The sequence below is a fragment of the Euleptes europaea genome, chromosome 13, assembly GCF_029931775.1.
Source record: "Euleptes europaea isolate rEulEur1 chromosome 13, rEulEur1.hap1, whole genome shotgun sequence".
Lineage (NCBI taxonomy): Eukaryota > Metazoa > Chordata > Lepidosauria > Squamata > Sphaerodactylidae > Euleptes > Euleptes europaea.
In genome coordinates, this window is record NC_079324.1 from 52788069 (window position 1) to 52804279 (window position 16211).

The 16211-nt window shown below is 48.3% G+C and overlaps 1 protein-coding gene across 1 annotated transcript; it reads left to right on the forward strand.

The window, feature by feature from the left end:
• Positions 1 to 297: 297 nt before the first annotated feature.
• On the forward strand, positions 298 to 6188 carry COMT (catechol-O-methyltransferase). Its single transcript, XM_056859372.1, has 4 exons — positions 298 to 561; positions 1130 to 1323; positions 3387 to 3518; positions 5996 to 6188. Exons 1-4 carry the CDS (start codon positions 378 to 380, stop codon positions 6185 to 6187), a joined length of 702 nt encoding a protein of 233 aa, XP_056715350.1. The 5' UTR covers positions 298 to 377; the 3' UTR covers position 6188.
• Positions 6189 to 16211: the final 10023 nt, after the last annotated feature.

Consider the following 16211-nt stretch of genomic DNA (forward strand, 5'->3'; position numbering starts at 1 on the left):
AGACCCCTGCCTGAGACCCTGGAGAGCCGCTGTCGGTCTGAGTAGATAATACTGACTTTGATGGAGCTAGGGTCTGATTCAGTATAAGGCAGTTTCATGTGTTCAGTAATGGAAAAAATACAGAGAATGGTGGAACGCCAGTCCTAAAACTGGATCCACTCCAGTTCCGATTGCTGTCTCTGAAAGCTAAACAGGAAGCTGGCTGCCCCTTTCTAGTGCCTCAGTACCTTTACAATCTCTTCTTTTTTTCTTGTTTGTTTCTCTTCTTCCAGATGATAGAAAACTACATTGTGACCATCCTCGTGTCCATAGGCGTCGGCTCCGTTCTTCTCCTGGTGGCCCTAGTGAAGCTCGTCAAAACCAACATCCATGCGACTATGTTCTGGAATGAAATCGTCCTTGAGAAAATAACCAATTTTGTCATGGATCAGAGCAAGGAGCAGCGGATCTTAAACACGGTCTCCTACAACGCGATCAAAGGGAATCCCGAGAGCGTGCTGGACTGTATTGATAAGTACTGCTCCAAGAGCGAGTGGGCCATGAACGTGGGGGACGAGAAAGGTAGTTTCTGTGTGTGTGTAAAGTGCCGTCAAGTCGCAGCCGTCTTATGGCGACCCCAGCAAGGGGCTTTCAGGGCAAGGGAGAAGCAGAGGTGGTTGGCCATTGCCTTCCTCTGCAGAGTCTTCCTTGGTGGCCTCCCTTCCAAGTACTGACCGTGCTTAGCTTCCGAGATCTGATGAGATCGGGCTGTAACCATGCTGCCTCCCCTCCCTTGAAAGGCCTGACAAATAGTTTAATATTTAAAAATATGTATCTGCTGTCTAGTTAATCGCTGGCACTCTTTTAATCATTTTGTCTGATGTTATCAACAACATCAACTTAACTGATAGCAGTTGCTTGACATTGTTTTACACACAACCTCTTTTCTGTTTGTGATGTTTTTTGGGGGGGAGAATGTGGGTTTTGTGTTATGCACAGACCTGTAAATCTTTCCGTTGCAACTCAGGGGAAAATGAAGAGTTCTGATATTCCTCTACCAGCTAGTCAATATTCTACTCCCATTGATTGAGTTTCCCTAACTTCTATCTCCTTCGTTCCCCGCTCCCATTTCTCATCCCAAACCACTCAGGTTTGATCCTAGATAAGATTGTAGAGGAAACCGATCCCTCCGTCGTTTTGGAGCTGGGAACGTATTGTGGTTACTCGGCTGTGAGGATCGCTCGGCTTTTGAAACCGAAGGCTCGGCTTTTGACCATTGAATTCAACCCAGAATTTGTTCCTATTGCAAAAGAAATCATTGAGATTGCTGGAGTCAATGATAAGGTACAGGAAACACAAAACAAGGGTACATTCTCAGAAGAAAATGTGATTTTTTTATGTTTATTAGTTTCCTAATGTTCAGACTGACTAAGTAAATGGAAACGTCTCTGCAGAGACTGACAGGCCCAAAGCTGTGACCCTCACCCCCAAGATTCCTGGAGGTGCAGCCATTTCCATCCTAGAGATGTCAAATTCCCATAAATTTTAAAGCAGGGGGAAACCTGGTCCCCTCCCCAGGAAAACATTTGAAACTGGGGAGGGGGTTGAAATTGTGCAACACTTAATTTTTGTATGCAAAGCCAGAGTGGTGTAGTGGTTAAGAGCAGTGGTTTGGAGTGGAAGACTCTGATCTGGAGAACCAGGTTTGATTCCCCACTCCTACACATGAGTGGCGGAGGCTAATTTGGTGAACTGGATTTGTTTCCCCACTCCTACACATGAAGCCAGCTAGGTGACCTTGGGCAAGTTACAGCTCTCTTAGAGCTCACTCAGCTCCACCTACCTCACAGGGTGTCTGTTGTGGGGAGGGGAAGGGAAGATGATTGTAAGCCGGTTTGAGTCTCCCTTAAGTGGTAGAGAAAGTCGGCATCTTCTTCTAAATTTATTCTGCTGCTTTAACAGCATAAAATGTATAATTTTAACTTTACTTAGCTTATGGAATTATATTATTCTCTAATGCTGTAGATTGCGTTACATACAAATGTTAATCCTATGTATTTTGAATGAGTAAAGCAGGAGCAGGGTTTGAATCCTGATCAAGTCGGTAGAGGGTAGGATATTTGAATTTCAAGCCATGTGCACATAGGGGTGCTGAACCTCCCCCCCCCCCAACAGCCTGCCCTGTCCCAGTCTCTAATACCAAAATAAAGTTCCATTTACTTTTCCTAGGAGGGCTGTGGCTCAGTGGTAGAGCATCTGCTTTGCATGCAGAAGATCCCAGCTTCAGTCCCCAGCATCACTTAAGGGATCAGGCCGTAGCTGATGTGAAAGACCTCTGCCTGAGACCCTGGAGAGCTGCTGCCAGTCTGAGTAGACAGTACTGACCTTGTGGGATCGATGGTCTGATTCGGTATAAGGCAGCTTCATGCGTTTCCAGACTTCCCAACTGCATAAACTGCTTTATATTGACTCAATCAATGTATTGGTCACTCTATTCTGATGCTGTCTACTCCGACTGCCAGCTGCTCTCCAGGGACTTGAAAAAAAGAGGTCTACTCTCTCAGATGCTTTAGCTAGAGATGTTGAGGATTGAGCCTGAGATCTCTGGCATGTGGCTGTACCATCGAAGCATCAGTTCTGCCTAAGGTTTCCAACTCCAGGCTGGGAAATAGCTGGAGACATTTGGGGGTGGAGCCTGTGGAAGGCGGAGTTTGGGGGGGAGGGACCTCTGCCAGGTATAATTCCATAGAACCCACCCTCAAAACTAGCATTTTTATCCTGGGGAACTGCGCTCTGCAGTCTGGAGATCCATTGTAATTCCGGGGGATCTCCAGGCCCCACCTGGAGGTTGGCATCCCAAGTTCCGCCTCTTCTGCTATTTAAAAACAGACCCACGGCATTCCACTTCCTGCCACATCAGCTCTTCTCTGACCTGAAGGGGGGCCCGTGTTTTGGGCAGTGAGGTAAGTCTGTAATATCCTTTGCCCATAGCTCTGTGCAAGAGGGAAATACATCCAGCCTTTTAAAACGTCCCTGTACTTTTTGATTTCCTTTGGGCCTCAGCATTTGGTTGAGATTTCGGAGACAATAGTACTTCCGCCTGGGGTTTCGCCAGTTGCTCGCCGAGAGTTTAACTTTCCCTTTACTCGAAGCAATGTCATTACCTTTTATAATTGCTCTGAGACAGAAATCTTTGTGGAGGAAATGAGTCAATTTATCACCAGTGCAGCAAAAAAATAAAAAATAAAATAAAACCCCCGAGTGACCCAGCTTTTGTTGACGTGGCTTGGCCAACATTTTCCACCTGAGCAATTAACCCAGTCAGCGAAGAGGGATCGCCACTTTTGAAAGCAGCGAGAGCATCCGATATTGGGGGTTTCAACACCTTGGGGCCCTTTTGCTTTCAGGTGACCATCCTGGAAGGCCATTCCGAACTCATTATCCCAGAGCTGAAGAAGAAATACGAAGTCAAGAAGGTGGATTTTGTCTTTCTGGACCACTGGAAAGAGAGATATGCCCCAGACACCATCTTACTGGAAGTAAGTTGGGAGAACTTCCTGTGGGGAAATCAAGGTCTTCCATTCTGGAGTTGCCCAGGAATGCCCACTGGTAATGTTCTAGACAGCGGCGTAGCAGCCGACGGCAAGATTGCCACAGTAGGCTCCCACATTTGATGTCCGGGGCAGGTGCGTCTTGTCCGGGTCTGCGGTGGTCCTGAACAATTACTCGGATGGATGAGGGTAATCAGATGATGGAGGAAGGATGGATGGTCAGTGGCAAAGCTGCTCTGGGGATGAGGAGCCAGCCTGTCTTGGAAGTAGTTGCTGTCTACCTGAAGTTCATAGTTTAACGGCGCTCTTGGATTGTGCCTTTTGGTTGGAGGGCCAGCATGGCGTAGTGGCTAAGAGTGGCAAGTTTTAATCTGGAGAACTGAGTTTGATTCCCCACTCCTTCACACGAAGCCAGTTGGGTGACCTTGGGCAAGTTAGAGCTCTCTCAGCCCCACCTACTTCACAGGGTGTCAGTTGTGGGGAGAGGAAGGGAAGGAGATTGTAAGCCACTTTGATTCTCCTTTAAAAAGGTAGAGAAAATCAGCATATAAAAACCAGCTCTTCCTCCTCTTTCCCCTCTTCCCCCCCCTTCCTCCTCCTCCATGGGACACAGCACCTTTTATCAGCCACGGGCCACTCCTTGTTAAGTGTGAACTGGCCATGGGGACCCTTGCTTTGATCATGACCAGTTTAGGCTTTACATGGTTTTGAGAACGATCTCAAAATCTCAGTTGGCCCAAAGGGCAGCAGCGATCAAGACATTGTTTGGCTGAATGAAAAGGTCAAATCACCCTTCTGCTGGAAAGTTTGCACAAGCAGTCTGTCTGTTTTCTGGCCCAATTTAAAGAGGGTGTGTGTGTGGGGTCACCTTGAAAGCCCTAAATGGCTTGCAACCCAGGTACCTCTAGGACTGCCTTCTGCCACACTGTCTGGCCCATCCCTTCTCTCTGTGTCCCAATTTTCATATGTGAGGCAGGCAGCAACCTCAGGCTGGGTGCCTTAGTGGTGGTGCCTTCCCCTTGGAATGCCTTTCCCATTGAGGTTGCCTGATTCCCACTTAACTGTCCTTTAGGCACCAGGCTAAAATAAAGGCGAAGAAACAACTGGTGCAAGGGAAATAATACCTCAACAAGTTTTGTAACAACTATTATTTCCCTTGCACCAATTGTTTCTTTGCCTTTGTTCTGCTTTGGTGTGGCCCTCCCTTTTTCTTCCTCCAGACTAAAATAAACATTTATTTTCTCCCAGGTTTTTAGTAGTAGTAGTAGTAGTAGTAGAAGAAGAAGTAATAGAAGAAGAAGAGAGTTGGGTTTTTTATATGCCGATTTTCTCTCCCACTTAAGGGATACTCAAACCGGCTTACAATCACCTTCCCTTCCCCTCCCCACAACAGACACACTGTGAGGTGGGTGGGGCTGAGAGAATGTGACTTGCCCAAGGTCACCCAGCTGGCTTTGCATGGAGGAGTGGGGAAACAAATCCAGTTCCCCTGATTAGCCTCTGCAGCTCATGTGGAGGAGCGGGGAATCGAACCTGGTTCTCCAGATCAGACTCCATCGCTCCAAACCACGGCTCTTTACCCACACCACACTGGCTCCCTTTTAATTGAAGTCCTGTCCTATCTTGTTTTAGTTGTCTGTCTTTTGGGGTCTACATCCTACCTGATTACTGCTTTTTATGATCTCTGCAGAAATTGATTTGTTGCTAGTTTTGGAGGGTAGCCTTGTTGGGTTTGCAGTAGAGAGAGCTAGGTTCGGGTCCAGTAGCACCATAGAGACCGACACAATTTCCAGGGAATAAGCTTTCAAAGGGAGCTTTGACTCTCGAAAGCTCATACCCTGAAAATATTGTTGGTCTCTAAAGTGCTGGGTACCCAAGGTTGGGTGGGATAAATAAAATATATAGATAAGGAAAATCTAATTTATTTAAAGCGCTATGTCAAGGTGCTACTGGACTCGAACCTAGCTCTGCTGCATTGCTCTTTCTCTGGGGTTTCTATGTTCTTTTATAGTGGTTTTATTGCTAGCCCTAACAGTGCTTTTATTGCTGATTCTATTATGGATGGGTTTTAGTGTGGTGCATTGTTTTGTTGTTGTCATAACTGATGTTGGTGGGGGAAAGTGCCCTCAAGTCGCAGCTGACTTATGGCAAAGGCGACCGATCCCATAGGGGTTTTCAAGGCCAGAGACATTCAGAGGTGCCTTTGTGTAGCAACCCTGAACTTCCTTGGTGGTTTCCCATCCAAATACTAACCAGGGCCAGCACTGCTTAGCTTCCGAGATCAGATGAGATCGGGCTAGCCTGGGCCATCCAGGTCAGGGCGATGGCTTTTATCTTCCACCTCGAGCAGGTCTCTGACACCCTATCAGTGTTCTAAATAAAGAAGTATTCTGGAGCTTGTCTTGCTCTGAGCATCCATGACAGCATGGCCGAGCTACAGCTTACTCTTTCCTTTCCCTTCTCAGGAATGTGGCTTGCTGAGGAAGGGCACCGTCCTCCTGGCTGACAACATCATCTACCCCGGGGCTCCAGAGTTCATCAAGTACATCCGCAACAACAAGCGCTTTGAGTGCACCAACTACCCCGCTCACCTGGAGTACATGAAGGTGGAGGACTCCATGGAGAAGGCGGTGTACCTGGGCCCCGACTCCGAGTAGCGTTTCATGGCCAGTCCCACCGGGCCGAGCGCCCCCTGTAGTCCTGTCTGTGCTTCACATTTTAGCTTTCTGTAATTTGGGGCCTGTGATGAAAGGGAAACAGGAGGGGGCTGGGCTGGAAGGGAGAGACACAGAGAGAAAGAGCCTGCGATAGGTTTAGGCTGGCCCCTCTTCTGTATTAGTTGATGTTCGTTTTCCAGTCGTATGTCTAAAAATGACATGGCCAGAATGCCAAGGCCAAACAACAAGGCTCTAAGGCCAAAATGTCAAGAAATCGTAGCCGGTTTCTTAGCAGAAGAAGACCCAGACCCCTTGGAGAAGTACTGGTGGAGTGGGGAAAGAAGTTGCATTGTACAAGGTTTCCCCCTGCCCTGGGTGAGGGGGAGATTGGAAAATACATGGCCCGGCAATGATGGTCTCCTTCCTGAATATTTTTCCCTCCTCTTGCTGAAAACCTCCTTCACTGTGGATATCTCGGTCCTAATAGAATTCCCGAGGAAGGCTGAAAGCCACCCGTAGTGCCAAACAGGCAAATATGCAAAAGGTTGCTTGTTACGTAGCGTTTCTGGTGGTGACAGAATGAGGCAGAGGGCGGCTCATAGGGGGGCTTGCTGGAAGACCGGTGGCTGTTGGGCACTGCTTATTGGGGAGGGGAACCGGGCAGTCTTACCGGATGGCATGAAGAGGCTGTGGAAGCAAGCCATAAAAACATAAGAAAGGCCATGCTGGATCAGACCAAGTTCCATCAAGTCCAGCAGTCTGTTCACACAGTGGCCCAACCAGGTGCCTCTAGGAAGCCCACAAACAAGACAACCGCAGCAGCATTATCCTGCCTGTGTTCCACGGCACCTAATATAATAGGCATGCTCTTCTGATACTAGAGAGAACAGGTATGCATCGTGACTAGTATCTATTTTTTATTAGTAGCCATGGATAGCCCTCCCTGGTCTGCCTTGAGCATCGCCAGGTCCTTAGCAGCTGTTTGCTTGCATGTTGCCGCATGCCCCCTTCTGGCACAGGCAGTCAGTCCCTTCTGCCTCCCTCAGCGCCAGGAGGTCATGGCTTTCCAGCAAACTGCCCTTGGCCCAGGGCCCTGACCCCTCGCCTGCTTGGACTGGAACCCCTTCAGAATATGCGTCCCCCTCCTTGAAGCACCTTGGACTCAGGCGTGTTCTTCTCTTCTCCTCCCAGCCCGGGCATCAGCCTGCTGGGGTGGTGCGCTTACTAGATTTTTGACACCCACCCACCCCTGGTACTCTCCTCTTCCCTTCATGGGGAATCTTCTTTTTCCTTCTGATTTGGAACAGAAGCAGACCAACAAGTCAGGCTGTGGCTCAGTGGTAGAGCCTCTGCTTGGCATGCAGAAGGTCCCAGGTTCAATCCCTGGCATCTCCAGTTAAAGGGACTAGGCAAGTAGGTGATGTGAAAGACTTCTGCCTTAGACCCTGGAGAGCCACTGCCTGTCATAGTGGACCAGAGTACCAGAAAATTTATTGTATATGGCCATTGGCCATCACAAATAGCTAAAAGTCTGAGTGGACAGTACTGACTTTGATGGACCAAAGGTCTGATTCAGTATAAGGCAGCTTCATGTGTTCATGTGAAACCCCTCTTCGCTCCCGAATCACAAAAAATGCACACCCTTTCTCCCACCTCTGGGAACAGTTATTAAAGCCTTAAAAAGTGGATTTTTAAACATGGGCAGATAAAGGGGGTTAAGTGCTTGGGGGACAGGGGAGGCAGTGTTAATGAGCAATCCATGTGAAGCAGTGAAGGGAGGGAGGGGTCAGAGGTAGCGCTTGGGTCTGCCCCAGCATTCTCTTTGACAGCACAGGGAAGCGGCAGTCCCGTCCTTGAAAGGGAGACACACACACCCCAATCACTCTCAAGATGGCAGCCTCTGCCGTTAAATACTATCAAAGTATAGTATTTGCTTCCCTTGATGGAAGCAAAGGAACCAGGGGTCTGCATCTCCTTCAAGAGGCAAGGATGAGCTGGAAGCAGAGCCACCCTGCGCGGCGTTTCTAAAAAGGCAGGGAAGACCAATGCGAGACCCCATGCAGGATTCGCCCCCTCATTTCCTGAAGGAGCCACCCCACACCCCGTCGAGGCTAGCGCCCGGTCCACCCAGTGACACCTGTGAGATCTGCCAAGCCAAGAAACCCAAGACAGACCTTAACAGTTGCACAACGTCGGGCAGCTTCCTCTCTCCCGGAACTCCAGAACTGCATAAGCGGCTAAGCCCCCGCTGGAAGTCTGTTTTCTTCAAGCCCCCCCCCCCCCGTGTGTCAGTCTTAATCCCTCTGCCTGCTGTTTGGGGTCCTGATGCCATGTGGCACTTTGTGGGTGGTGGGCGAAAAGTCGTGCCTTTCTGGCTGATAATCGTAGTGCTTCTTCGATGAGCTATTTTTAAATATTTGGTGCTTTGAAACTGTCATCTCCTAAGAGTGTGGTGCCCACAGAGAGACGCTCTGTCCACCTGAAGTTTATGTAATCCAGCACTTGCTGAGTTCTCCTTGCCCAAAATGACCCGTCATTCAGATTTATAAATAAATAATTTCCCCCCCAAAGATAATCCACTCCTGTCTTTGCTGACCTTGAATTACTTGCGCCTGGACTCTGAGATTCTCTGATATCATTGTTGAAAGCTCTTGTGTATTAAAAAGGCCACTTGTTTAGTGTGGTTGGTTGGCCAGAAAAGCCTTCTGTGCCCAACAAAAGTTTGCTGTACAGAACTCTTTTGGGGAAAGTCCGTAGCTCGGTATTAGAGCCCCTGTTTTGCATGCAGAAAGTCCCAATTTGATTGTCAGCATCTCCAGTTGACAGAATCTCCAGGTGATGGTGTTCAGACCGTTCTGTTCCTGAGATCCCCAAGAGACAGTACCAAGCTATTGGATTTTTAAATGTTGTAAGCTCTCCGAGTCCCCTGTGGGGGAAGGTTGTGGGGCATAAATAAAACAAATTTATAAATGAATAAGTTAGATGGCCAGATGGCTGACTAACTGGATCTATGGCAAGCTCATATGTTCATGATCTCCTGCTGATTGCTGCAATTTTGGGTGCCGGCATAAACAAAGGCAAGGTAAGGGGGGAAAACCCTCCCCATTTCTAGCGGCAGAATGTATACTCCTCCCCACCCCAGCTAAGAGCCCCTGATGTTTCACTGCCCAGTTATCATGCATCCATTATAATGAGGGTACTATGTTAATGTTGTAATTGGCAATATGGGTTTCACACAACTGATCCCCAGTGCTCCTCATTAAGATCAATTAGTCAAGTGAGACATATTGGCCAGCTGGAGCAGTTAATGTTCTACTAACACAAGAGCAAGAAATGAAGGTCACTTGGAGGGTTTTTTCTCATTTACTCCAGAGAACCTTTTTTCGATTTAATACGTGGCACCAGGAAAAAAAAAATCCAGGGGAAAACAAGGAGGACTCTTCTTGATCGCAAGCACAGCAAGAAAGAAAGTAGGGGAAACAGGGTGATCCTTAGAGGCAAAGCGGCTGTCGATGCTTTAAGAATCTTGAGTACACCTGAGCCACAGTCTTGAGGGTGGGTTTTGCAGGGACAGTGGTTACGCATGGCTCTAAGGAGCTGCCCAACACTGCTGGTCTCTCTGTTGAGAGACAGCATGGTGTAGTGGTTAAGAGTGATGGACTCTAATCTGAAGAATTGGGTTTGATTTTCCACTCGTCCACATGAGTGGCAGACTCTTAATCTGGTGAACCAGGTTGGTTTCCCCACTCCTACACACGAAGCCTGCTGGGTGACGTTGGGCTAGTTACAGTTCTTTCCAAACTCTCAGCCCCACCTACCTTACAAGGTGCCTGTTGTGGGGAGGAGAAGGGAAGGCGATTGTAAGCCACTTTGAGACTCCTTAAAGGTAGAGAAAATTCGGGGCATATAAAAACCACCTTTTTCTGACTAACAACAGCTCCTTTTTCTGACCAACAACAGCTCTCCAGGGTCCCAGGCAGTGAATACCCTCTCTCTATTTGGGCGGATTCTCCCAAGTGCTAATGTTTTCATAGCTGCTATCCCCCCCAACCCCGGCAACACATCTAAAACGCTGCCTTGTTCCTGGGTGTCTCTCATGTCAGATGAGGGAGGGGAGTGAATAAACTTCTAAGCAGCCAAGCTGGTGGGTAGGAACGACAGTTCCCAGAGGTCAATATGATAAGGCACATGAGCACCAAACCCTTAGCCTGCATACGGCAACATTGCAAGATGAGAAAGGACTCACAGAAAGAGACACTCCTGTCTTAACCACTAAGAAAGTTCCTTAGGGTTGCCAACCTCCAGGTACTAGCTGGAGATCTCCCGCTATTACAACTGATCTCCAGGTGACAGAGATCAATTCCACTGGAGAAAATGGCCACTTTGGAAGGTGGACTCTATGGCATTGAAGTCCCTCTCCACTCCAAACCCCGCCTTCTTCAGGCTCCACCCCCCAAAGTCTCCAGGTATTTCCCAATCCGGAGCTGGCAACCCTATCCTTAGTACTGATCCCATTCTAAACAGAACCAAGGGGGTTTCACTCATCCCTAGTGTAAAACCGTTTCTCAATTAGCTGACTAATGCAGGTATCTTAATAGAAACGCTCTCAACCTGAGAAGGAAACCCTCTTCTAAGGCTCACAGCCCAGCCAAAATAACCCACACCACACATATTTATTCCAGGCATTATTTATTGAAAACACACCAAAATGGTAACCTACACACCTGGCTGAAACAAGCAATCCTACTTGTCTGTGTTACGGAAAGTTCCTAGAATAATATTAATACATTCGGGTTATGTTAACATTGGTTCTGTGAAAGCATAATCCACCTCCCGCCCCCTTAGTCAGAAAAAAATCAAACCGGTCTGTTTATAGTACAGTGTAAATACAATGCAAAAGGAACCCCCCCCCTCCCTCCGCCGCCCTCCCCAGTCTAAAACTACAGCGATCATGTCAAGGAAGATTACAGAAACACACATTGTTGATTTGTTTTAGGGTTTGGGTCCCCCCCTCCCCAACCATGAAAATTTTAAGGCACATGATTGTTACAAACACATTGGCTACGAATTCACCAGTAAGCTGCTGAAATCTAGGGCTTTTGCTTTTTTTTACACAAAAAGATTCCCTCCACTGAATTTGGGGGACTTGGCGAGCCATACACTCCAACTCTGCTGTCACGTTCTTTAGATCTGACATCCCCTCATCCCGGAGCCAGAACAGTTCCCCCCACGCATGCGTTCCACCTGCACTGCCTTGCATCTCACACGTCAAAGACCCTAGCGCACAAAGAATGCGGTGGCACCTTAAGAGACCAACAGGCTCGACTGCGGCGCAAACGTTTCCAGTCCGTGCCCATCAGGGGCTCGAATGTGGATGGCACAAAGCAGTGGGCATACACCCACACAGCCGTGGCGCACCGCTAGTTCTCAGACACACGTGCCGTTCACTTGACAACAGATCATGGAATGGGATCTGGTCCACACAAGCAGCAGATCGAGGTGATAGAGCCCTGAGCCGGCAGAATAAACTGTACCACTTCAGACTGTGTCGTTTTTTTTTTTTTTTAATATTTCGCTGTGCAAAAATACAAAACAAAGCTTCTCTGCGAATAGAAGTAGCAGCATAGCAGGCTGGGTCAAAAACCTTTCTTTCCAACGTACTAGGATTTTTCTTCTTCTTTTTACCTTCACTAGAACTGCTGAGCCCTGTCCTGGATGGCCCAGGCTAGCCTGATCTCGTCAGATCTCCGAAGCTAAGCAGGGTTGGCCCTGGTTAGTATTTGGATGGGAGACCACCAAGGGAGTCCAGGGTTGCTGTGCAGAGGAAGGCACTGGCAAACCACCTGTTAGTCTCTTGCCATGAAAACCCCCAAAAGGGGTCGCCATAAGTCGGCTGCGACTTGACGGCACTTTACACACCCACACACAGAACTGCTGAACCCTAACTTGGATGGCCCAGGCTAGCCCAATCTTGTCTACATCTGGGAAACTAAGCAGGGTTGGCCTTGGTTAGTACTTAGATGGGAGACCACCAAGGAAGTCCAGGGTGGCTCTACTTGGTTCCATGTTATCATTGTTCCCCCCACCCCACACCTTGCTAGGATTTTTTTTTTAAGATCCAAGGGAGCTTTTAAAGTGGGGCAGCCCCCACCTGTCACCTGAAACAATGCCACTGACTCTAGCAGGCAACCTACACCTGCATGCATCAGACCAAGACCCATTCATGCCTTGCTTGTGTGGAAGACACATCCCCAATCAAACATCACAGGAGGCACGTTGTTATAGCGCGTATATATAACCAGACGCCCTACGTGTCCACTGCGGTTTGTTCACACATTGACCTGTCAGGCTTCATATGAACAGAGGTGATGCCCATGCATGTGAGAACCCTTTCAGACCTAACAAGGGCAGAGCCCAAGGTGGCAAGAATGGAATGACCATGGTAGGATGGGTGGGTGAGTGGGGCACCCTTGAGCATCACCCTTGCAGATGAAAACACATACAAAATGCCATCTGAACAGAGGCAACACATATGTCTAGTTCCAAGCCATGGAAATGGAAAGGAGATATCCTCGATTGGCGCCTCACGGACCTAGCAGTGTGCATTGATCGGAATAAATTTACCCATAACTTTTCAGAACGGTGTGCATGCTCTTTTTTTCAACTTCTAAGATGCGCCTCTCGATTCCCGGACCAACATTTCACTCAAACCGTCTTGGAAATTCAGAACTAGTTCAAGATTTCCGAGGTATTTCTCTACAAAAAACCCACAAGCATTCTGAGAACAGACAAAGAAAGCAGCCTCAGCCCAAACAGGCACACACACCAAAGCTGGGATATCTCTGAGCCTGAATCAGCAGACAATAGTAAAGCTATGATTATGGGTACCAAAACCCTCTTCCTGGCCTATTCTGCACAAGTAGTTACAATATGCCAGCCTCTCTTTGGCACCTAAGGTAGCTGGCATTGCCCGATGCTCCTCAAGGGCATCCCAGGGGGACAAGACAGCAGTCCTGATGTTCTCAGACTTGCATGGAAGCTTTGGTGGAATGAGATGAAAACACTTGGCCAGGCAATAGTGGGCAGCCAAACACGGACATCACAAGGATGGAAGTTAAACCAGCCGTCTGTGCCTCCCTTAAAACAGCGTAGGATTCTTCCTGGAACTCAAAGCTGACCCTCTTGCAGAGCTTCCAAAGTACCAAGAAAGCAACAGTCCTTCTCAGCTCCTGTTGGCGGGGGAGGGGGGGGAGAGCACCCCATAGGTGGGTATTGCCTATCTTGGAGTAAACATAACGATTTTGGGTGAAGATGTGACCACAGCCCATTGTGGTGCAGAGAATTTAAGATCACACCAAGCTGCTGAGTCTGACCATTTCACAATAGAACGTATGTTCATCTCTGACTGGCAGCTGCTCTTCAGGGACTCTAGAGGTGAAAGGTCTTTTCTGGCTGAGACCTAACTGGAGATTTTGGGTATGGAACCTGGGAGCTCCTAAAAGCAAAGCAGGTGCTCTGCTACCAAGCCTTGAGCTTTTGCCTCACCCATGAAGCTACCTTGTACTGAATCACCATCTAGTTGACTTCTGCCTACTCTGACTGGCAGCTGCTCTCCAGGGTCTCCGGCACGCAAACAACTGAGATCTTTAGTGGGAGGTGCCAATTATTGAATCTGGGACTTTCGGCATTGCGTAGCCTGTGCTCCACCACTGGTATACAGATAGAGCAAGTCCGGTATATGGATTTGTGTACAAATAAAACAAGTCTATCAGCGTATTTTATGTAACTTAATTCTGCTTCTGCTGGTCAGGAGGAAGGTCAGTGAATTCCTGCCCAGTGGCTTTTGGGAATTCTGTCCCTCCCACTGCATGAATAGAATTTGAAGATTTTGCCAGACAGAGCTAACATTTTCAAGTGTACTTTCTTAGCCATGAGATCTAGAAACCTGCTTTTAAGCCAGAGTAAGACGAGGGTTTCTCTGGGTAAGGAGTTTCATTCCCAGCACAAAATCCAGCACTTTTTCTAAACTCAGAATAATGGGACCTATGCTCCCCCCGGGGTATAGCTCTAAAAATATTCCCTGTACTGACTCAGGGAAACTGATCCACATTACCTCTGGAGAACGCCTAGGGACCGCCTTGGTTGGTTCAGACTATGGAGATCAGAAATGCCAGTCTTCTCAAGTTACAACCACCCGAAAGCAGCAACATTAATATTATGACCAAGCTCATAGTCTTGCCATTGGATCTGATTGAATAAGGCATTATTGGCCAAAGTCCATCAAGCCTATGCTTTGTGGCCAAGAGTGGCCAACCTAATAGCCCACACGAGCTAGATAAATATGGCATTGCATACACCTGTCCACCCTGACCTGCAGGGCCCAGGCTAGCCCGATCTCATCGGATCTCAGAAGCTAAGCAGGGTCGACCCTTGGTTAATATTTGCATGGGAGACCACCAAAGAATACCAGGGTCTGAAGAAGTGAGCTGTGATTCACAAACGATCATACCTTACCAGAAATTTGGTTAGTCTTTAAGGTGCTACTGGACTCTTGCTCTTTTCTACTGCTATAGACTGACTAACACAGCTACCTTTCATGGAATACCAGGGTTGCTATGCAGAGGTAGGCAATGGCAAACCACCCCTCTTAGTCTCTTGCCTCGAAAACCCTCTGGGCTGCAACTTGATGGCACTTTGCACACTCATACACCTGTCCCACACCTACTGGCCTGAAGCATCTGGTAATATGGTGCTTCTGAAGGCCGAGGTTCCATTTGAAGCTGCTGTGGTTAGTGGCCGGCTATTGAGAGGCCACGAGAATGGCAAAGCAGAAGAGCTGTGCTGCAGACTGAAGAAAACAGCTACACATGCTTAGTTTGCCTGCCAGAGAGCTGTATCCCTTGCAGATATTGCGCTGGCATGCAAAATAAACATGTGAGGCTTTCTTTGTACAGGCTGCCACATAGTGTAAACAATTCGCCCTGCCACCCCACCCCCAAAAAAGACCTATACAAAGATGCACAAGAAAGCTCTTTTGCTTTTACCAGTGTCATGTTTAAAACTGCCCTCCGATTGGGGTTTTAGTGACAAGGTGGTCCTTAAAAGTCTTAAAATGCCCTGACCTGGTTAGCCCAGGCTAGCCTGATATCGCCGTATCTTGGAAGCTAAGCAGGGTCAGCCCTGGTTAGTACTTGGATGGGAGACCACCAAGGAAGTCCAGAGTTGCTGAGCAGAAGCAAGCAATGGCAAACCACCTCCGTTCATCTCTTGCCTTAAAAACCCTACGGGGTCACCATAAGTCAAATGAGAACTTGATGGCACTTTCCAACCACCAATGTACATAGGAGCCACATCCTGGCGGTACTTGCGAAGTTCCCTGTGATGTATTTACTCGCGCAACGACTTCAAGCCGCACACGGAAAGATCTTCACTGAGCAGAGTATGGAAGGAAGAGCTGCCTAGCTTCCTGCCACAGTCCTGGCACGTGCCTCTGAGGGTCCCCCCACTTTGGTACATGACACACGGATTACTAATATCAGCGGGACGCAGCAACAAGAAGCTCCAGCACGCCGAAGTGACATACAGAACTAGCAGTTACAAACACAAAGGACACGTGGGGAGGAGAGGGTGTCAAAAGAGCAAGGGATCCTGGCCCAAGGGCAAGTCTAGCGGGCAACTGACCAGGCCCGTTGAAGCCCCTCCAAGGCATTCATGTTTTGGTTCATTACAGACAGACGGCCACTGCGGCTAATCCGTTTTACCCAGGCAGTGGCCTTCAGGACTGGGCCTTTTCTCCAAGGAGAGCACATTTACACAACAAACGTCAACAAGGTCCAGACCAGAACCACAGTTGTGACATTACCCTAGGAAACCCTAAAATGAGGATACTGAGAATTCAGATTGCAAGGAGGAGGTCAGGTCAGACCAAAGGTCCAACCAAGTCCAGACAGATGCCACCAGGAAGCTCATGAGCAGGGCCTAAAAGCCGCTGCCTTCCCTGGTAGTTGCTTCCTAGCAGCTGATA

Excerpts from the sequence above, each read along its gene's own strand:
- COMT (XM_056859372.1), top strand. The coding sequence starts at position 378 with ATGTTCTGGAATGAAATCGTCCTTGAGAAAATAACCAATTTTGTCATG. Across the intron at positions 1,324-3,386 it reads TTGCTGGAGTCAATGATAAG|GTGACCATCCTGGAAGGCCA; the intron begins GTACAGGAAACA and ends TTTTGCTTTCAG. Across the intron at positions 3,519-5,995 it reads CAGACACCATCTTACTGGAA|GAATGTGGCTTGCTGAGGAA; the intron begins GTAAGTTGGGAG and ends TTCCCTTCTCAG.